At 36.9% G+C, this 22042-nt stretch overlaps 1 protein-coding gene across 1 annotated transcript; it reads right to left on the bottom strand.

Annotated features, from left to right (window-relative positions):
- Nucleotides 1-8068: 8068 nt before the first annotated feature.
- On the bottom strand, nt 8069-21266 carry SLC40A1 (solute carrier family 40 member 1). The gene is made up of 8 exons (XM_015817069.1): nt 20830-21266; nt 19647-19714; nt 15700-15859; nt 14389-14504; nt 13248-13374; nt 11231-11476; nt 10094-10744; nt 8069-9378 (listed from the first exon to the last, which is right to left on the bottom strand). The coding sequence occupies exons 1-8, from the start codon at nt 20873-20875 to the stop codon at nt 9059-9061; spliced, it is 1734 nt and encodes a 577-aa protein (XP_015672555.1). The 5' UTR covers nt 20876-21266; the 3' UTR covers nt 8069-9058.
- Between the last annotated feature and the right edge of the window lie 776 nt (nt 21267-22042).

Here is a 22042-nt window from a genome sequence, read left to right as displayed (position 1 = left end):
TGGCAGCTGTAAAATAAAGAATATATTGGGATGGGGGACTCCATCTTGTGTGTACAGAGAAACTTTACTTGTCCTTCTTTGAACCTTGCCTTATCTTCTCCAGATCAGCTGAATGAGAAACAAACATTTGTCAGCAATTTTGCAAGGATGGAAAGAACATGGCAATCATTATGTTCAATGCCCTGAAAGAAGTAGTTTCATAAAGCAAAAGGTTGCCTGGCTATGACTACGCAGCAAGTAATTTCAATTAAGATTTTTATGGAAATGTTTCACATGGGTGAAATCAATACATTTTCCCAGCTTTTCACTTCTGACCAGCATGTGATGGAACATCTAGGGTGTGCACTTTTATTGACAGCATGATGACAAGCCTCTTGATTGCCTTGACTTCTCACCACATTTCTTTATATATATGAAGAGGTTTCAAAGAGAATGGATGAGAATGACTTTCTCCCTTCTTTGCCAATGATCAAGATTAAAAGTTGCCATAAAACGAAAGTGGAATTCTTGGGGCTTGCTTTCCCTTTCACCTCTAATTTATTCTTCATAGAAACCTCCTGTCAATATCAAGTACATCTTCAGAGCAGATCTGGGGAGAGTCAGAGTTCCAAATGAGTTCAAAGCTTTTTTCAACTTTAGGCAGTGGTTTTGACCTACAGTATGATTGCTGTCAGCACCAGCATAGGTAGCTAGCAATCAAAGATATTAGAAGCTATATGACAACACAATGAGGAAGGCTAGGATGCAGAAAATGGGTTTTCTGCTCTCTGGTTATCTATCTTTAGATATGGGTTGCTCTTAACCAGATTTCTCAATCTTGACTATTTTAAGATGTGTGGATTTCAATTCCCAGATTTCTTCAGGTAGCAATGGCTGGGGAATTCGGGTAATTGAAGTCCACACACCTTAAAGTGGCCAAGATTGGGAAATACTTTTTTAATGTTTGTGGTGTGACCAAGAGCTACCAGGTATGAAGGGCTAGCATATGGTGGGCAAACCATCTCTCCCTCCCCCCCCTCCCTCTCTCCCTCTCTCTCTCTCTTATAAAGTTGCCCATCTCACAATTCTTACAACAAAATGAAATCTTCTATTTGTATTTATGGAAAATATTGAAAGATAATTAATGTGTACATTGAAGATTACTAGAATTTACAACTTGATTAATTCAATTTTTCCATGTACTAATTTATTTTTTTCTTCACTCTTTTTAAAATCTTCCATAAACTTATTAGGTTTTTTTTTACTTCTTAAAATTCCTATTAAACTTTTATATATCCTAGTCAAGGAACATCTCTGTCTCTGTGTGTCTCTCTTTTCAGCCATTTTGAGTAATTGCAGATGAAAAAAGCTCTGGGGTTACTGGACACAGGTTGAAGGAACAGTTGTTCTTAGTGCTTTACTTCTTGGTGTAGGTGAAAACAATTCTGAGTCCTCTGTACTTCTAATGAACCAATGAGAACTGATAAGGTAAAGCCCTAATCTGTTATCCACAGACTGAAGACTCTGCTTAGCTGCTTAGCTGCTTAGCTGCTTAGCCAACATGAGAACTGCTACCCTTGTTGGGAATTTTGTGACTTGCAAATTCAGTGCATCTGGAAGGCACTAAACTGAGAAAGACTGATTAAAAAAACCCTTGCAGGCATATTATGTATTGAGTATTCTATTTTAGCACAATCATCCAGTCCATAAGAAAACATTAGGTCTGTGCTTTACATCTGACACAAAGCGATAGCTGTATCACGTGAATGGAGATAAGACATAAGGAGAGAACTGTGCCAGCAATTAGGCAGAGCAAATCAGGTAATTCTGAGGCTGCTTCTTTTGGTTGTTCAAACTTTTGCTGACTAGAAGATTGCTGAGTCACATTATGAGTTGCGCAAGAGAGCAAAGCAAATAGTAAAAAATAACACAAAATATTTTGGTCTAATTGTTAACCCCAGAACACACTGCTATTGTATGAATATTTTACAGGAAATATATGTTAAATTGCAATAAAATATGGGTGTGTTGTGCACAAGTAGTTAACAGCAGGTCTCCTGGTTAAAACCCATGGCTCATCTAGTTCAGCATTATATTCTCAAAATGACCAAGCTGATTGCATTGGGTCAGTGAATGAAATAATACTTTCCCAACTATGTGGCTGAGATATTGACATTCAGATGTATGACTGCCCTTTTTATTATAGGTTAGGGTGTCATAAAAAGGGCACTGTTGGTAATATAATGAAGACGCACCATGTACACATTGTGGCTCACTTTTATTGAGGTAGCTGCTTTATTCTCTGAAAGTGGCATGTCAAGTAAGCTATATCTTCCCTGGATTTATTTAATCTACACCAGGGGCCTTCAAATTTGGCCCTTTTATGACTTGTGGACTTCAACTCCCAGAATTTCTCAGCCAGGCACGCTGGCTGAGGAATTCCAGAAGTTGAAGTCCACGAGTCATAAAAGGGCCATGTTTGAAGACCCCTGATCTACACTAAGCTTGCCCACTATAAATAATGGCTCAACAACTCAGTGCATAATACTGTATTATTATGTTATGTGACACAAATTATAGTATTACAAGAGATGGGAATAAGTTTCCCCATTCATTTTTTTCCATGTGAAAAAGATATATCTCACTACCATTTTCCTCTTTGCTTGTACTATTTTTATAATAGTCAAGGACATACTTCTGCTATTATTGACCTTATTTTTGAGAAAACAAAATTCCCAATATGCCCTAGGGAGATAATAATTTAGATTTATCCCTGATATAGATTAGATCTCTGGGTGAAAGAAAAGGCTCCTCTACACCCAACTGCAGAAGAACCTTCTCACTTGTTGATTTCACAACATTGCGTCAAGTCTATTTTTGGTTCAATGTCTCTAGGATCGTACAGAAGACAGTCTTACTCTCTACAATACGAGGGTTGCAAAGCTTTTGTATGTACTGTAGGTAGTCTTATCAGGCTCTTGTTATCTCCTGTTTTTTCGGCTCAGACCAGCTTCTTTCTTCTGCTCTCTCCTCATATGTTCTAGATCTTTTAAACACAATAGAAGAATAGTGACTTTGTGGCTTTGTAGCTCCCCTTCTAGGGAAGATCTCTGTCCCCTTATAAGAATTGCTCTTGGGGAAAAAGAAATGATGCAGCAAGGTGCAAAACATAAAAACTAAAGATGTGGCAGGCAGGATCTGGGGTGGAGACCTGATTCAGGGATGTGTTTTGTGTTCTCTTAATATCTGAAAGGAAGATCTCTTGGCTATTCTCAGGGTCCTGAGACCTTGCGGCAGTTGAGATAATGGTAAGTTGGCTTCAAATCCTTTTTGAAAGGTTGGGAAGTGAAAACGTGGCAGTGTCAAAGTGTCAAAGAAAGAAAGACATTTGACCATGCAAATGTTATTCCCTTTGTCATTTGTATCCCCTGTCAAAGTTGTGTCCCAGTAGTGACCTCTGGGCTTTGTGTGTTGGTTCAGGTGAGTACAGGGCACTTTGTGCTATAAACCCACATTGATTGACATTTTTAGTTTAACAGCTGAGCAAACATAGGCATGGATATTTGCCCACAGCCCAGTTTCTGTTGCTCAACCAAAAACAATAACATGGTTTTACAGAGATGCCAGAGGGCTAAGGTACCTAGAACTTAGAAAGATGGAAGGGCTTTTTTTTTTTTTAGCAGTAAGTGTTTACAAAAAAAATTTCTTTACGTTTCTTGAAGCTGCATTAATGTCAACAGGCCTGGGGAGCATGAATGGAAATGACACTGATCAAATGGTTGATGTGATTGTGTTGATATATAGTTATGGGGGGGGGAGGGTGAATTTTTATGAGTTTTTATTTTGTGGATTTTTGTAAGTCTGGAATCCCGTGTGTAAATAATTAATAATTAATGAAATAAATAAACCTAACCCATTTTATTGCGTTCAATTAGCAAAGCATTAACACACTCAAAAAGCAGCAGGAGGGAAAAAAACAATATTTATAGACAGGATATAAAAATCAAGAGAGAAATAGTAAAATGGCTGATTTCCCTTTGAAACTATGAAAGGCAGATCTTATGATTAAGATCTTAATAATAATAATAATAAAGTTGGAAGGGACCTCGGAAGTCATCTAGTCCAACCTCCTGCTCAGGCAGGAAACCCTATACCATTTCGGACAAATGGCTGTCCAGTCTCTTCTTAAAAACTTCCAGTGTTGGAGTATTCACCGCTTCTGGAGGCAGGTTGTTCCACTGGTTAATTGTTCTAACTGTCAGGAAGTTTCTCCTTAGTTCTAGGTTGCTTCTCTCCTTGGTTAGTTTCCATCCGTTGCTTCTTGTCCTGCCTTCAGGCGCTTTGGAGAATAGCTTGACTCCCTCTTCTTTCTGGCAGCCCCTGAGATATTGGAACACTGCTATCGTGTCCCACCTCGTCCTTCTCTTCATTAAACTAGACATACCCAATTCCAGTTCTGTCTCTAGTATGCCTTATATAGTGTCATTAGGAGACTGTATAGGACAGGGGTAGGCAACCTTGGCTCTTTTATGACTCGTGGACTTCAACTCCCAGAATTCCTAAGCCAGCTATGCTATGCTCAGGAATTCTGGGAGTTGAAGTCCACGAGTCATAAAAAAGCCAAGGTTTCCTACCCCTGGTATAGGACAATGAGCATGGGAAAGAAATCTTCTCCAAGCCATCTTGCTACAGACTTGTAGGTTCCTCAGGAATCACTTCATTGTTTTGATATGGAACTGCTAGGGTTGCTATGAAGTTCATTCCCGCTCACCTTTTCCTGTATCATAAAAAAAAAAAAGTTGATGGGATAGAAACCCTTTTCTTGTCTTTGCAGATTTGCTTACCTAAATCTCTCATAAAGTGACAGCAAGTTAAGATTTGACCGGTAGTCCATCCCAAAACTGAATGCTATAAAATTACAAAGCATAGCTAAGGAAAGTTTTGAAGAACAAAAATATTTATTCTTCTCTTCCTTAATAAAATAAAAAAATAAAATGTTTAGTGGCCAGATCGATTTCTAGTGGTAGATATATGTTGCCAAACTGTGTTGCGACGAATTCCATTTAACATATCCATAAGTAAAGGTGTCAAGACTGGTCACCAGTTTTATCATTACATAGGGGATTTTTTCCCCTGTATCATCAATTTGTTAACTAAATTTGCTTAGTTATTTTGGGATTAATGTAGGTATCTGTTACTATCTTAGAACTAAATCCTCATTTCCTTTGAAAAATGTGCTAGTCAAGTGATTCGGGATTATAAAAGATCACATCTAAGATACCCGTATTTCTCAGCCTCACATTGCAAAAAGTCAATTCTGACAAAAAGACTTGGGGTGGGGGGACCAAAATGTAGGACTATTCAATTTTAGGAGGTGAAGTGGAAAATGATCCGCACAAGTTTCCTAGACTTCACTATCATTACAGCTAAGACCTTTGACTTCTTCCCATTTAAAAGTGAGGTCATGTCTCTGAGATATGGTTATATACATCATTAGAGATATTTGGAGGTGGACTACTCTATGCCCTTTGTTATGTACCTTTCTTCTTGCAAAATGCAGCAAAGAAAACATTAACTAGAAAGAACTATTGACTGATTGTAGAACAGGTTGAAGTATTTGGATAAGCATTATTGTACAGCATGCACTTTGTCCTCCTTTGGTGGCCTTTCAGTAAACACACCGGTTTTTTGTTCTTGCGAATTCACAAGAGAAGTCCTTTTTTTTTAGCCCTCTTTGGGCATCTTTAGGGGCACATGAGCGCTACAGAGAAGGAGGATGCCTTAAGGCATGCAATCGCTCTTTCTTTCATATTCATAACCTTCATATATGGGGCAATTGTCTGCAGTAGATCCCCCAATATGATTTCAAATCTTACTTTTCCAAGATTCTTCTGATGAAGAATTTCCACAGGTAGAGGGTCTTCATTGCCAATGGCGGTTCTCTTGAAGGTGGGATTGACAAACCAAAAATTGCCAAGAGCATCCATCCACAGGAGAGAAGCTTGATTTAAAATACTTTTTTAACTTAAAAAGGGAAGCAGAACTAACACATTCATTTGTACCTCCTCATTTACACACTAATGCTCACCGAGCTTTGAATTTGCTTAATAATCAATTAACATTTTCAGGCCCCCATGGCACAATGTTGCACAATGACCTAGGAGGTAAGAAACCTGCAATCCATAACTTGGGTGTGAATATCAAAGTCTCATGAGGTCTTACATGAGATTGTGGTGTTTCAGGTAAGCTCTTGAGGGAATGTGTTGATCTCCACAAATTTTCGGGCATAATTTTGCAGAAGAGAGAGACAAAGTTTTCCAAGCATCATGGCATCATGATGCCAACTATTGTCATTTGATTGTAAGTTACAAATTAAGTGGGAAAGATCATGTGTCCTTTTTGGTCAATACAAATTATTGCTTCCTTGCTGAGGCCAGCCAAACTCATATTGACTTTTCTGATGGACAAATTTTATTTTCAGAGGTCAGAAACCATTGGTATGAAATAAAAAGATGGGATATAAATTCTATAAATAAAATAGGTAATAGTGTTGATTTCTTATTATTCTTTTCCTTAAAATACACTTTACTGGTCAATTTTAGTAGGCATGCTATAAAAATAGATATGTCTCCCAAACCATATTTTCCGATTATATGTTTCCTCTCCACTCATCATTTTCATCATCAGAGAAATGCTGGGATATTACAAACCCCCTTAAAAAGGCAAAACATTAGCCACTCAGTGTCTAATCCAAGTATGTTTTGATCCAAGAAAGTAACTATATATTTATCCTCTTGAGTTATTTATCAAGGAAGTTTAAAATTGGACTAAATACAATTTTGTAATGACATTGAAAACAGTATTGAGTTGACACTATATTAAATATATGCAACAATGAATTATAACATTCAGTATATGGGATTTTTGTTTGTTTTGCTTTTGAACTGCTACTATAATTCTCTCAAATCAATCCAAGACTTGTCTACAATTCATTATGCTAGAAGCAATCATATCTCCATTTTATCTGTGTATAAAATTCAGTTTCAGTTTAAGACTTCTAGAGAAAATTCTAAACACAGATCCTGTGAATTGCCACTTAATTTCAGATGTGGGATTAACTGTATTGTGTGCAAAATATATTACCCCAAATGAAGAAAAGGCAAAAATGTGAAAAATAGTTTATATTTATGCATACAAATATTTTACAAATATTTAACAATAGAAGTTGAAAATTACATTTAGCAAAACTCCAGAGTAGAGTAAGAGGATTCAACTCTATTTGAAAGCAAAGTGCTTGTAGCATTATTACTGCAATTTCCACAAAAGTGCATGAAACTTACTGTAAAAAGCATTGTACTCATTTCTGCATACCATAAAATGTCTCCAAAAGCAATTCGTACATAGATGGCATTGTCGGTTACTGATAATCAATTTGTTTTTACATTAACAAGTTTTTTTAAAAAAAAAATGCACACACATGCACACGCACACACACACAAATCCCAAACAAATTGCAACTTATTTAAAATAGCATTTTTAGTAAGCTAGGGTATAAAAGGTACTTTTTTAAAAAACAGAGTACATAAGGGTATCAGCTCTGTAAAACATTAAAACTATACAGATGTGCCCCAATTCACCAGTGTAAGTGAAACAGGGCTCTGCAGGCTGATCCTTGTTCCGAGTGCAAACCATGCTGGCTGATTAGCACAGCAGAACTACACTAATCCTGCCACTGAATAGAAGATATGCACCACTGTCAGTCTTCGCCAAACTTTTGCCCAACATACATTTGGAGTTGTCAACAGCAGTGCTGCCAAGAAGCTGTTTGATAGTACAAATACTTCTATGTATCCTTCTGGATGCAAGTTGCTTTTGCAGATATAGATCTATAATCAGGGACATGCTTTTACTTTAATCGTGATTAAACTATTAATCATGTGTTCACAAGTTACACTCATGCTACAGCTTATTTCTTCTCCAAGTTACTGACATACATAAGATAGGAATACACACAGAATTCATACATAATGTCTCATATTGTTCGTCTAGGAAGCAAATTGCTTTTTTGTCAATTCCTATTCATTTGAAATGGGTTTTATATAAAGAAGTTGCTCGTGGCGTATTCTTGATTTCTTCAAGATATTAGGGGGGCTATTGTAAAATAAACGGTTGCAGTTTGCAGCTTAGGTGTTTTAAATAATTTAAATAATTTTGAAAAAAAAAAGATTGCATCTTTCTTTTCTCTTGCACTCTCTTTCATTCACACACATAAACACAACCTAGTTCTCACACTTCATATATTTGGCCTTTAATACTATGAAACCAAGGCTTAGTAAATATGTTATTGAAAATTTATAAAACCAAAAATACTTCCCCCTTATGATTTACAATGCTATAATGTATTATATAAATAGCTTCGGTTTATGCTAGGTTAATCTTGCCTCCTATGAAGTGCTACATACATATTCTCTAATATTTTGCATTATTTGTTATACAGATAATATACTAAAAATAACCCAGATGTTTCTCCAAAACTGAACTAGAAGTAACGTCACAGAAGAGAGGTCTTGTTTGTTTGTTTAAAGGCACATTTGAGAACTTTATCAATAAACTTTGCTGTCAATGATTTGTATAATGTTTTCTTCACATCTATTTCTTTTAAAAAGGAAAAAAAAAACCTACACATCTATGCTGTATAAGAAAAGTAACACCTGCTAATCATATTAAATATAAGAGCATATTTTAATTTTTTAATCTCTGCCCCAGTCCAATCAATAGCAATTGTGTATTTGAAAAGAATCAACATTATGTCCTTCTAGTCAACTGCCTTTTTTTTTTAAAAAAAATTAAACTTTAACTCTTGAGGAAATATCCTCTTAAATAAATAAGTGTATCTCTTGCACCTGGTAAAAATCCATACCTGGTTACCTGCCCAAGGGCAAAGGAAAACAAGGTAAGTCGTGGGCTTGGGTGTTGGAAAGGAACATCATTTTAGAAGGTGCCAAATGCTTCTGACCCATAATAAAGCATGTCAGTCAACTTGGACTGGAAAAAACACCCGGAGGAGACAAAATCCTCTCTATGCATTGGATTCATCAGAATTTGGGGGCTCATTGGCAACTGACTTTACCTCAGGAGTACAGCAAAGAAAGACGTTCCTCCCCATGCTTTTATGAGCAAAACGGAAGTACATGATATGACCCATTGCGACGAAGGAAACAGAAATGAGTACCAAAAGTCCAAAAGCTTCAGGGTTAGGAGCCAGAATAACCATGATGAAATGCAGCAAATCCAGAAGATAATTCATGGAGTTCTGGACACCATTTATGATACCTCGTTCGGACTCTATCACATTTTCCTGAAGCAACTGTGTGACTGTCAGGTCAAAAGACCACAGGCCTAATCAATGCAAACAAAAGGAAAAAGTATTTAATTCCAGCTGAAGTGGGGGGCAGGAGAAAGAGAAGAATACTTGTTTATTAAGCACAGATCTCTATTCTTCAAACAAATCCTCATCTTTTCAGTTCAGAGTCTTGCCATCGCATTTTGCAAATATATACAATGGGAAACCTCTGCTCCGGTCTTCCAATCAGAAGAGTTCTGCTGATTGGAAAAAAGGCTGGGATATGGAAATAGATAACCACTTCCAATGCTCTTCTTTCTGCAATGCAGGCTACACTTGTATACACCCAGCAACTAGGATGGCGCTATTTCTGCACCACTGAGATTTATAATTTTTAGTCCATTTTACTTATCTTGCATTTGTTTATAAGGATAAGACAATTTAGGCCACCTAAACCCATGCTTAATTTTTCCCACTGCATGTGACAAGACTTGTTTCTGAATGGCTATGCAAAGGAACATGGTGTTAAAAGCTTTTTATCAATAAAATCTTCTTCAATTGTATTGGGAATGGGAAGCAAGTCCTGGAATGCTCAGCTGCCTAGAAATTCTAGGAGTTGCAATCCGATACATCACAAATTGTAATCCAACTGTATCTAGAGACCAAACTGAAAATCTAAAATTAATACATGATTTATGAAAGATTCCACAACTGCTACAGAAGTATAGACTTGTATTCTAAGGTGAGTATTTTATACAGGAATATACGTACCAACTCTTGCTGCAATCACTCCCGCGAACAGAAGGCTAACAGAGATGAGAGACATTGGGCTGGGAGCTAATCCTGGATCAGAAGACGTTGCATTGACCAAGGCAGGCATTTCAGTGGTAAAAGCCATTTCAAGGATATCACCATTAGGCGCCAGGGTGGGTAATGGACTGCTTTCAAACAACCTAGCACTGATGTCAGCAAATGGGGAAACACTGAGATCCAAAGGACTTCCTGGTGTGAACACTGAGATCACGCACAAAACAAGAGAAGACAGCTGGGCTATTCCAGAGATGATGCCTGTGCGAATTAACCCACATTTGTTACGTAGCCAAGTGAAGGCTACTGTTCCCAGGATTCCAGTTAAGGCAGAGGCCCCCATTAATAAGCTTAAGGTGGAGCCACTCAGTCCCTGAGTGTATGCATAGCCAGTAGTAATACAGTCAAAGCCAAGGACAGTCATGTAAAGGAATGCCAGAGCCAGACCTGCAAGGAACACTGACTGGTTATAGTAGGAAACCCATCCGTCACGGAATGTACTGAAGGGCTCGGTCATGCGAGAAAGACAGCTAGTATTTTCCTGTTCAGGCTCAGAAACAGCATTCTCTTTCTTGTGAATTAACTGGACTCCTTCAGTACCTTTCGATTCACCATCTGCAGAAAGAAGCAGCAGATAAGGATTGCCCATTCAAACGAACAAATTTGCCCCAATGAACAACAGACCTGCTATTAGCAAGGAACTTTAGAGCTCCATCCTCAGTCAGAACCAGGTTGTAAACAATTGGCTGACATGTAAAAACTGGTTCCCATTGCATAGTGGGAAAGGTTTTTTCCCCCCACTCCATTAGAAAGACAAAGAATGCAGAAAAGCACCAAATGCTTCTCTTTCCTCACGGTTGCTCTTCTGACTTAGGGCTCTGAGTATGTCAAATAAACCCTTAGCATCAAGTGCTTCAGAGGCAGGTGTGCCACTGTCTTATTGGCTTTTCCAATGGAATGGAATGTATTTTTAAAAGTATACTATATAAAGAATTATAAGGAAACAGAATGAATAATTAACTCAGTTGAACGTAAAATGACAAAGAAGTACGCAAAAGATCGCTGGTATTTGTTCAAAGATAACTTCTGAAATCCTGTTACCTTTTTGTACATTGAGCTGCTTCAGTTCTGACTCTTCACCCTTTGGACCAGCCTTGTGAGCCAAAGCAGGCGTCTTCTTGTACACTTTGAAGAGCAGCATATATTCTATACACATGGAAATCAAGTTCCAGCCAGAAATGAATCCACACCCTATCACTGGTGATCCAAAAGTCATTATTTGTCCCACGGCCAATGGAGCCAAGATGTTGGTCAACTGGTCAATCCTTCGTATGGTAGCATTCATATCTATAAGCCAATGTGGAAGTTAGTACTTGACAATGTCACACAAACTAACTCTCTTTTCTGTGCCACACCTACATGATGAAAGGCAGGCTCAAAAATGGCAATTTTTATGAGGCCGGCTGAAAAACTGCTTACTTTACCGAGCAGCTTCTCTTTTCTTTTACTCTGCTTTTCATTTTTGTTAACATTTATAAATCACCTCAACAATAGTACAACGGAGACCTTAATAATAAGCATTAAGATAAAGGTAGAAACCTTTTTTTTATTATACAATCATTTATTTTGCAACTGTCTATCATTACTACACTTATTTTTAATTGGATAATTTAAACAATCTTATATTTATCAACATTTTAGAACTTATATTTAACATAAACTTTTTTCTTCTCATCTTTAAAGTTTCAAATTATCTAAACTATTATGTGTGAACAATTTCTAGCTTATACCACTGTGTCCAGCTAATATATGTATTTCATAATGTATTATTCACATGTTCTACTGCAATAAAACAATTACTGAAAAAAAAGAATACTATTTTTTAGGCTTTGCAGTTATAATTTTAGTCTTTTCTTAAATCTTGATTATTGATCATTTTGACTTTTTCCTGGGTTTTTGTCAATTTTACACTTTCTGGTTGCATAAATATTTGGCTTAGTATGAATACATGTTTAGATATTTAGATCGTTTCATATACCTTCCTTGAGGGCTAGATAAAATATGTTAAATAAATATTCATGCACAAGCATAGTAACATTTGTTCTAAACAAATATCATTGGGTGCAGAGATATTATGTCTATCTCAGTCTTCTTACTCACACTAACCTTAAACCAGATAGTTAATCTTTTATATATTATTGTTACATCTTGTTTCATCAAATTCTAGTATTTAACGAGTATTGCATTGTTATCCAGTTACCATTACAAGAATGCTTAGGATTAGAACTTAAGGCTGCTGTTGTCAGTTTGCAACACAACCTACCCTTCTTTCTACAGAAGAAGTAGCATGATCCTATCTAATTTGGTAGACGTAGAATGGGCCTAGTTACTTGCAAAATTGCCTGCCTCCAATTACCTCTCCCTGTCTGATGTCAGATGACCAGGTGGGCATGCTCCAAGTTCCATCACTTAAGCATGGTCATCTGGTGGGACCAGGAGATGTGTCTTTTTGTCTCTATGCCTGCCCCATGGAACAGCATTCCTTCCAAAATCCATGTGTCCCCAATTCTGCCCCGCTTCTGAATGGCTCTAGTGATTTGGTCTCTCCACCAGGCACAAAGTCAAGAGAATTTGTGAGCCTTTCTTGATTAATTATTTTGAATTGTCTGAGCTGTTTCTGGCACAATGCATTTTGTATTTTATTCTTTGGAGGATGATGAGTATTTATTGTTTTTAACTATGTATACTATCCTGAGTTGCATGTTGAGTAGGCGTCTACATAAATTGATTGACTGACTCAATGAATTGTTGAATAATTCTTTCCTTACCATGTAAACAATATTGTTTTGACAAAGAAGTGACAAAGTAGTATTTTAAGGAGTATTACAATTTGTTTGCTAAACCTTGATGAAACTATAATTGATTTAGAGTTGACTACTTGTTCATACAAATTAGATAATTCTCTGATCTGTTGCTTTATCCAAACAACTAGAAAAAGAAGAACTGAAAAAGAAATCTAAACTCATGTTCTCACAATGGGTTCAGCAAAACGTGTTAAAATCATTTTTTTTAAAACCCGGTCATACAGAATAAAATAAGGTAAACAAATATATTTTACCTGCTAATGTGCTTCTATTGTCACCAGCAACAACAACAACCCAGTCCCTCTGTATGGTGATTCCTGTGGCTGTACTGGCCAAATTTGCAATGTTTGCTATTGAGATGACTAGAATATAGCACAAGGTCTATGGGAATGGAAAGAACTTGTTTATGGAAAAAGAAAGCAAGTACAGGCCTTCCGCCCACTATTTAAATCAACATTCCCACCTGAACTGCTGATTTTTGCATGAATTTTACATCTCAAGATACTTGGCCCTGTAGGGAACAAACATAAACTGATCTCCCTACTCTTTCCTTAACCCATAGCCCCAAAGCTCTCTCCAAAAATATATCCAGGATCTAAAGACCTTGTTTTCATTTGGGAGGATGAAACACATTTGAAGAAAATCAGAGACTTCTCTGTTTTCTTCTTCCTTGGAACTCTCCTAGCCATGCTTCCTATGACCCTGTAACTATAATGCTAGATTTGTGAGGTTTTTCTGGGGGCTGGCTGGGACAAAGGAAGACAGGAAATCCAGAACCTGCTCCTTCTTTCCATGGACAATTCTCTGGATTCAACCCCTGTAATTATTCTATAGTGAACCTATCAAAGATACTTTGTAAATACAGCTAATTGTGGTTTATGAACCATGGTAATATGCAAAATTTAGTCAACAAACAATTTAGTCAACAAAGAACAATAATCAACAAAGTTTAGTCAATAAAGAACAGTTATCATAAGCCATAGCATAGCTTGATATTATCCTTCTGCTTAAGGCTGGCTGGCTGCAAAAATGACCACTAGCTACCCTGATATAAAACACTTTAGCTGTCTGAAATGTCTGCAGTCCTGATCTCTCACTCTTTTTAAGAATCAGTATATCTCCATTTGCAGTCAGTAGTTCTTTGCAATCAATACTCACAATGCACTAACGCAAACTTGTGAAGGCAAACTGATCTGGCTTTACTGGCGTAAATGGAGTTGACTGTATAGGTATTGACAATTAACACACACTAAAGCTTAAAGTTGATCAAAAACCTACCTAAAGCTTGAAGCTGACTACAAAACATTAATATATTTTTCAAAAAAAACCACAACCCAGCTAATAGCAAAGTACTTTGTATATGTTTATAAATGTTTTTAAGTTCTGTGCACTTACAAGAAGCCATCCTTGATACAAATTTACAAGCTGCATTTTAAACAGGAAAACGATCATCAGAAGGATGCCGCACAAAATGACGGATGCATTCTGCACAATTAAGGACATTTGGGCTACTGTTTAGGAGAAAAGAAAGGGCACACAAAGTCGATATTTAAAATAGGAAATATTTCAGTCTATTATTAAATCAACATGTTTACACCTGTTATCAAGACAACATTTTTAGGCCAATGTCCTAAATATGGTCTTAACAAGTAAAAGAAAGTGAGACATTCACATTTGCATTAGGGCTTAAACAGCAGTAGACAATGGACGGTCCCTTCTTGATGTGAAAGCATTGTTTTCAAATTGCTAACGCTACTACCAAGGAGGAAACACCCAGCTTGAGTAGTTGATATTTACATCTAATGGACATTCATTATTCAAAATTAGCTTTGTGTACACTAGATAATTATTTGTGAAGTATTTAGTCAAATCCCTAGACAAGATTTAAGTCATATTAATAACTTAAACATTAATTCTGAAGAGCACGTAACATAATTATGGAAGCCACTGAAGTATGAGGTAGCGTCCCTACTGTGCATTTTTAATAAACAGTTCAAATTACTATTCTAAAGTAGTTGCAGGTCCTATAGAGTCATGCCTCATTATGGAATAAGTCCCAGTGAAGCTTGTAATTCTTGAAGAATAAGTAAACACAGATATGAATGGGCAGTCTATTTGTTATTTTCATAGCCATTCTGAATGAGATACTTATTGTGCAATCCTTTACATCAATGTTAACAGAAAATCCAGTGTTTTTTTTTCTGAAGTGGGGATGTGACCGTTTAATTTTGCATTAAAGAGTAAAGGTATAAAATTTCTTTTAAGTCAAACTTGATACCTGGTGCTTGATGAACATGACCATTAACTTTTCTTGGCAGCAATACAAAAAAAATGGTTTGCTCCCTTATGTTTGTTTAATCTATCAGTCTAGCCCATGGCTTTCATATGATCTTCCATGTAAGTGGCTTTTCTGTAGACTTTTCAGAACCTTCCAAAATCAACTAACTTTGAAACCTTATGGAAATCTTTGGCTAGGTGGTGCTATGCAGCTGAGGATTCTATTTTAGGATGGTCAATAAGTCTGGTAAAGTTTTTCAAGCTTAATTAGGTGCAATCAGCCAAATGGGCATACTTTAAATTAAGCATACTGTAATTAAAGACCTGGCAATGACACAATTGTTTCAGCAAATTCCATGCTTTTTTGTGATTTAGATTTCCCTTATTCCATGCAAATATTCTTCAATCATGAAGTATGACACTACTAACCTTTGAGCCTTGAATTCTTGTCTACCCAGTCTCCAATAATGGCACCTAGAATAAGAACTGACCCTGCCACAACCAATCCATAAACAGCGGTTAGGAGCAAACTGTTTCCATATAATTCAACCAGGAAGACAGCCACTGCAAAATGCCACATACGATCCCCCTAGAATGAATACAATATGTTACATTATTCATTGCTTTTTAAATCTGCAAATAAGTAGAAAACTTTGGGCAGATTGCAAGGTGTTATACAACATTCAAAGTAAATATCAGTAAAATAGCAAAACATATATCACTTAAATATGTATATATTACATTTTCAGGCCTCTAGCAGCCACTCTTATCCAAAATGGCTAGATTCTCATATAGTCTTAATAATTGGATTCATTAAGAGGGAAAAAAGGGATAACTTACAGAATCTTGAGAACAAGATACATGGACTTTAGCACCCCAGTTATTAACAGCTTTTATTTTTGATGGGGATTCTTTGATCCCCTTAGCAGGCTGCTTCCTAAAGCAGTAAGGAAATTGCTATTTAATTCGCTAATACAGGTGGAATGTACACATGTTCTATCCCGGGGAATATTTTAAAAACTACCATTCTCTTTCCCAAGTTCTAAGAAGTCCATTATACATATGATACATTCAGCAACTCAGGATGTACATAAACTAGGACTACCAACAATACTGTGTCCACATTGTAGTGCTAAGAGGTATGCTTGGACAAGATACCCTATATATATATATATATAATACACTAATTAATATCAACATCTACACAGGGAGGTCATTGCTAATACTGTATCATCAATGAAATACATTCAAATTGAATGGGGGTGTGCTTTTTTAGTAGTGGTACCTTGCTAGGGAACATCTTGTTTTCCTTTCATTGTTTCACAATAAATCTATCTACTTCTGACAAGCTTTAAGTGTGTGAGAGATGGTTTTTATATAATTTTTGTTATTTATATTTATTCTTTTTATATTTTCTATATTGTACACTTTCTCTGCACTGAAAACAACAAATAAACAATCTTCAACCAAACGTACAATTATAACATTAATATCTTTGGATTGCATGGCCACTGGAAATTGTGAATCTCAAAATACCTGGAACCTGGAAAGACCTACATACTGCCTCACTGATAAAATACAACATTATCACTAGCAGAGTGAAAAGTCTCTTAATGTCTAGGCTGGCAGGAATTTTTATTTATTTGTTTATCGAATTTAAAGATTGCCTATCTCACTCACAGAACAACTTGGAGCGGTGTCAGTTGTTCTGTCAACTTATGTGTTTGGGTTTTCTTACAAGGCCTAATAATAAGTAGTTCTGCTACAATCAATTAGCATTCCATTGTTCTGTCCATGAAAAATACAGTAATTATTGATTCTGATCCCGGTTAACTCAATACCTAGTCAAATCATTGAAAGAACCGAAAACGACCAAACAAGACTGGCCAGCTGATATCTCTAATGACCATTTCTTTTGCAATGCTCATATTTTAACAGCCTATCTGTTATGTGTGCATGCATTATCTCCATTCTTTGCACATATTTGTCCCCTTTTGTTAGCAACAACAAAAAAATCAGGTAACTAACAATAATACCAAAGTTGCTCATATATAAATGCCTGAATGCAAGCAATCATAGAAGAAACAATCTGACAACAATGAGAGAGCATTATTAATCTGAAGTATCTGTGCAATTATTCAATTTTTTAAAATATATTGTTAGAGGAAGAGAAAAACTAGTATTGAGGAAACACTGGGTTAGAAATACCCTTCATTTGGCCTCTCATAAACCTTCTGACAATAAGGCAAGGTGTGTTTGCACTACAAATGCTTCCTTGGGAATCCACCCAAGTATATAAAGCATATGACATTGGCCCAATCTATTTTATATGCACTCCTAAAGGTATTTCAGCGTCCGCTGGCAAACATAAGTTAGGAATACAGTAAAAGGGTTGATGAGGTAAGTTTGTTAGGAAATCATGGTTAACATCAACTCTTTGGAATGTACTCTTCACTTCTGAGTTTGCTTTTGCATAAGGTGTGAACTGACCACAGTTTAATGAAATTACCACTGGTCTAATAAGGAAGCTCTGAAAAATGTAATTACTTTTGACTTTGCCATGAAGTGGAAGCCACAGTTTTTAACTTAAGATGTAAACATGCTACTTTTGAAGTTCTAGCAAGAGTTTCTTACTTCCAAGTTAATAGCTAAACGAGCAATACTGATATTTACTGAAGTTGAAGTATTTATAAAGTTAATTTAACTAATGGTTATGAAAGGTTAGCTACTTTATAAAAGTAGTTATTTGCCTGTTTGTTTTCTATTTAAGAAAGAAAAAAATGTTTTAGCTAGACAATATTATTATATTTGCCTGTTTACTTTCTACTTAAAGAAAAAATGACTTAGGCAGACAATATATGAGTCTAAGCTATCATTAATGAATTATGCAGAAAATTTTACAAGTATATTCTGGCATCATACGAATTTCATAGCTATTTAAAATTATGCCATAATTCTAAATTCCCAAAAGCAATCCAGTGAAATAAATAATGCTTAATTCCTTATTGGATCATAATGCTAGTCATATAATTCATTAAATCAAGAGATAATCAAACATGCTATTGTTATAGTTATTAATTTTAATAAGTGAAAAATTGATTTGCATATCAAACACATTTTTATGATGATAAAATGATAGACATCTTTTGGACATTTTAATGAGGATGTTCATGATCTTAAATTAAGAACTACTATTCATGACAGAGAGCTGAACAGTCATAGTAGAGTATAGACAATGCTTTTATATTAAATTCTTACACTAATTAGTAACTTTATAATCAAGCCAGATTTAAATCAAAATGTAGGTGTCAGGTTCATCAACCTAATGCTTTTTCTGTCTCTCCCTCATACATACTTTTAATCATAATTTTAAATATAGGATATATTTCTAATTTACTTGAGTATTTTTAAGTAGAAAGGCAGAATAAAAGTAGATTGAGTAAATATTTTTTCAAACATTGTTGCCAATCAGATAATTTTTCATGTAAACTCTTACTACTGCAGTGAAAAAACAAACAATTTTTTAATTCAAATATAGAACACTGCAGGAAAAGTGAATATTTCAATCTACTATAACATGAATACTCTTCCAAAATTCTGAAGATAAGACATTGTTAAACATTAATAGGTCACAATTCATAACAATTAACATGACTAAAAATCAGTAGCTAACATAAAAATTACCAACTGCTGTTTTAAATTTTGCTTGGAAATGCAATGTACTCTATCTGCTTTTTTAAAAAGTTCTGCTTCCTCAAAATTGTGATGCAAATCCAAGTTCTTGAACAATTAATTTCTAGAAGTAGTTTCTATTTACAATGCAAAACCTTGAACTTCATATCCATAGAATATTAAAAGTTACTAAGAGTTAAATCCATTGATAATTGAGCTGCAAGCATTGCTTGAAAAAATGGAAGCTTGCCAAAAGAATAAAAATGCCTCAAATCACATGCAAAGTTTATTTTATTTTGTAAACAGTAGGTTAAGTCCAGCCAGTGACTTTTTAAGTAGACATATTGAAACCAAGGGAACAAATTTATAATTATCAGGCTAAGGTTCACCAATTTCAAAATATCTACCCTTAAATATGGCTGCATCTGAACCTACCTTTCAACAACTGTATAAGGTTCTTTAAAATCAGTGAATCATGGGCTTTATCCATAAATTAGAAAGTCCAAACTCTAGTCCTAATTGCAGTATTACTGACTGTAGTATTCCAAAGGAGTGATTTTGTAATTTATGCCAGAGCAAAATTTACCGGGTGTATTTTTGCTAACTATAATATGTAATATAAATGCACTTGTATCCAAGTAATTATAATACATATTAATTATCCTCAAATCAAATGCAAATTCCTGTGGTTTTATTTCACTTACCCAAGTGGATAGGGCATGTCCAAAGTACAGGAGGACTTTTGCAGATGTCAAATAGCTAATAAAGGATTCTAGGATGGAAAGAACAAAGCATTGTAATGAACACAGGTTGATGTCTAGTAAATTATTGACTGTAAGTGTTTGTTATTACCATACTATTCAGAATTTTCTTTTAAAGAATTAATTTGAATGTGATGAATATTTATTTTACTTCTACTGCTAAGGTAACTTGACAGTTACTCATTAATGTAAATATTTCAAGAAATACTTGCCATCCTTTAATAGTAAGTCTGTTAACTGCCTTGTAATACCTTTTGCTAGTCAACATATTATGCGGTCCCTGATCATCTCCATTACTCCCATTCCATGTCCATAATATCCTTCATCACAAATATGTTTTTATTTATAGGTGCTGTACATACACTTGGAAGGGCAGCTCTCCAATCAAATATAGAAGGCATAACTGGGTTCACCTACCAGTTAGAATTTTAATGCAGAAAGTTGTCCAAAGGACATACAAGCAACTGCATAAACTCAAATTTTCTGCCAGAAAACATCCCATTTGGGGATGGTAACCGGAGAAAAATGGTCCCCAATCATACAGTCTGTAGATAGCCCAAACTACCCGCAGTTCTCTCTCTATATATATGCTGATCATTTTCTATGTGCAGGAGGACAACATTAATCACATTGATATCAATTCTGGACCCGAACGTCATGCCTTATAACAGTTCGTCAGGGCTTGCTCCGAAGCATCTTTTATCAAAAGAGCAAAAAAAGAGAATTCCTATAGCAGCATCCCCTCCTTTCCAGTGCCCCACTATTATTTAAACCCAGTTTCTACAAAGAACCGGGCTTCCTTTATGCGCGGAGTCAACTTCGCACAACAGGAAAAGCCCTCTTCTCTTCCCGACAGTCCACTTGATGCTCGAATCATGCTTTTCCCCTCCCCGTTCCTTTCTCTTTTTTTTCTTTCTTTTTTTTCTGTTTTGCAGACTGGCCGCCTGCCCTGCCCTGCCCGCCCTTCCATCCTTCCACCCGCACCAGCCCCACTCGCGCCCCGGGAAAAGCGCCTTCCCTGCGCGACGCGCCCACCGGGGTCCACGGGCGTTTAACCCTTCCAGCACGGCCTCCCCCACCGCTGCCGTCCCTTCAAGCCCAGCCCACTGGCCCCCCGTGCACTCACCACAACAGCCTCGGCTGTTTTGTCGTTCTGTTGCAGACCGAGCCATGGCGATCCGCGGTCACCTCTCGACCCGGTTTGTTTTGTTTTGTTTTGCTCAGTGGCGGAGGCTGTCAAGCCCTTTCAAGCGCAGAGACAACACAGAGAGAGAGAGGGGTGGAAGTATATGAGAGAGAGGTATATAGAAAGCAGAGAAACGCGGGGTGATTCGGAAAGGGGGGGGCTAAAAGGGGTGCAGGAGGACGCAACGGGTTCCCTCTCTTCGGTCTTTCCAAACTTAGCTATCACTGTAGCTGAAGTCGGAAAGGAATGGCCTTATGCCCCGGCAGAGGCCAAGAGTGGCCCCGAGAGAAAAGGGGCCCGGCAAAGAGCCCACCGCCCTCGTCAGCCTCTCGCCGCCGCCTCTCTACTTCGAACCAACGCTGCCCGCTTGGACTCCTGTTGTGCCTGGCTGGAAAGCCGCCTGTTTATAAAACGCTAGCCGCGAGGGGCCGAGCCAAGGAGGAGGAGAGCCCGGGATTCACCTATTAGCGCCCAGCTGATCTGCATATCTCCTCCCGTCGGTGGCTCTGCTTTCGGAGGCTGAGACCGGGCTGCGACCTCAGGAAAGAGGAGGAGGAGGAGAACTAGAGGTTGGGGTTCGTGTCGCCTTTTGGGGAGCTGCGACTGACAGGAGGGGGGCCTTTTATAGTTCTGGGAAGGCTGACCGGAATCTCCACCCCCGAGCACCCTGTTTGCACCGAAACAACACAACACCCTGAAAATAATGCAGGGCGTCCTCTTTGGGCAGCCGCTGCCTTCCTCCCGAAAGCGTAAACCCCAAAGCCGGCGATTCTGCTTGCAACAAAAGTGTACGGGACGGGGTGATCGTAGCCGATCCGAAGATATTTTGTTACGTTGAACCCCCCCCCTTCCCTTCCCTCTTTTAATAAAGTTTATGTATTTTGACTTTTTTTTTTTCCCTGTGCGTCGCTTTTGATTTAGTGCTAGTTTCTCTTTTGTTTTGGCTGTGAACGGTTTTTATTTATTTTTTGCATCGAAACTTTATTGTTTATAAGCCATTTTGGGGAGTTTTTAATGGGAACCTTATTATGGTATATGTATATTTTATAAATGAATAAAACAGAAATTAAAGCGAATAACAATGAAATTTGTTTCGGTGCAAATATGTCAGGCCATAAAGTTAAATGTTAAAAAGCTGCGTCCTTTCTGCTAT

The sequence above is a fragment of the Protobothrops mucrosquamatus genome, unplaced genomic scaffold (assembly GCF_001527695.2).
Source record: "Protobothrops mucrosquamatus isolate PMUCROS unplaced genomic scaffold, P.Mucros_1.0 scaffold_125, whole genome shotgun sequence".
Lineage (NCBI taxonomy): Eukaryota > Metazoa > Chordata > Lepidosauria > Squamata > Viperidae > Protobothrops > Protobothrops mucrosquamatus.
This window is presented reverse-complemented; position numbering and strand designations above follow the sequence as displayed.

Bases quoted from the DNA above. Each gene is read 5' to 3' on its own strand.
- SLC40A1 (XM_015817069.1), bottom strand. From the start codon at position 20,875: ATGGCTCGGTCTGCAACAGAACGACAAAACAGCCGAGGCTGTTGTG. The intron at 11,477-13,247 runs GTAAAATATATT...ATTGGCTTATAG, and splicing joins CAATAGAAGCACATTAGCAG to ATATGAATGCTACCATACGA. The intron at 10,745-11,230 runs GTAACAGGATTT...TTCTTTCTGCAG, and splicing joins GCAGCTCAATGTACAAAAAG to ATGGTGAATCGAAAGGTACT.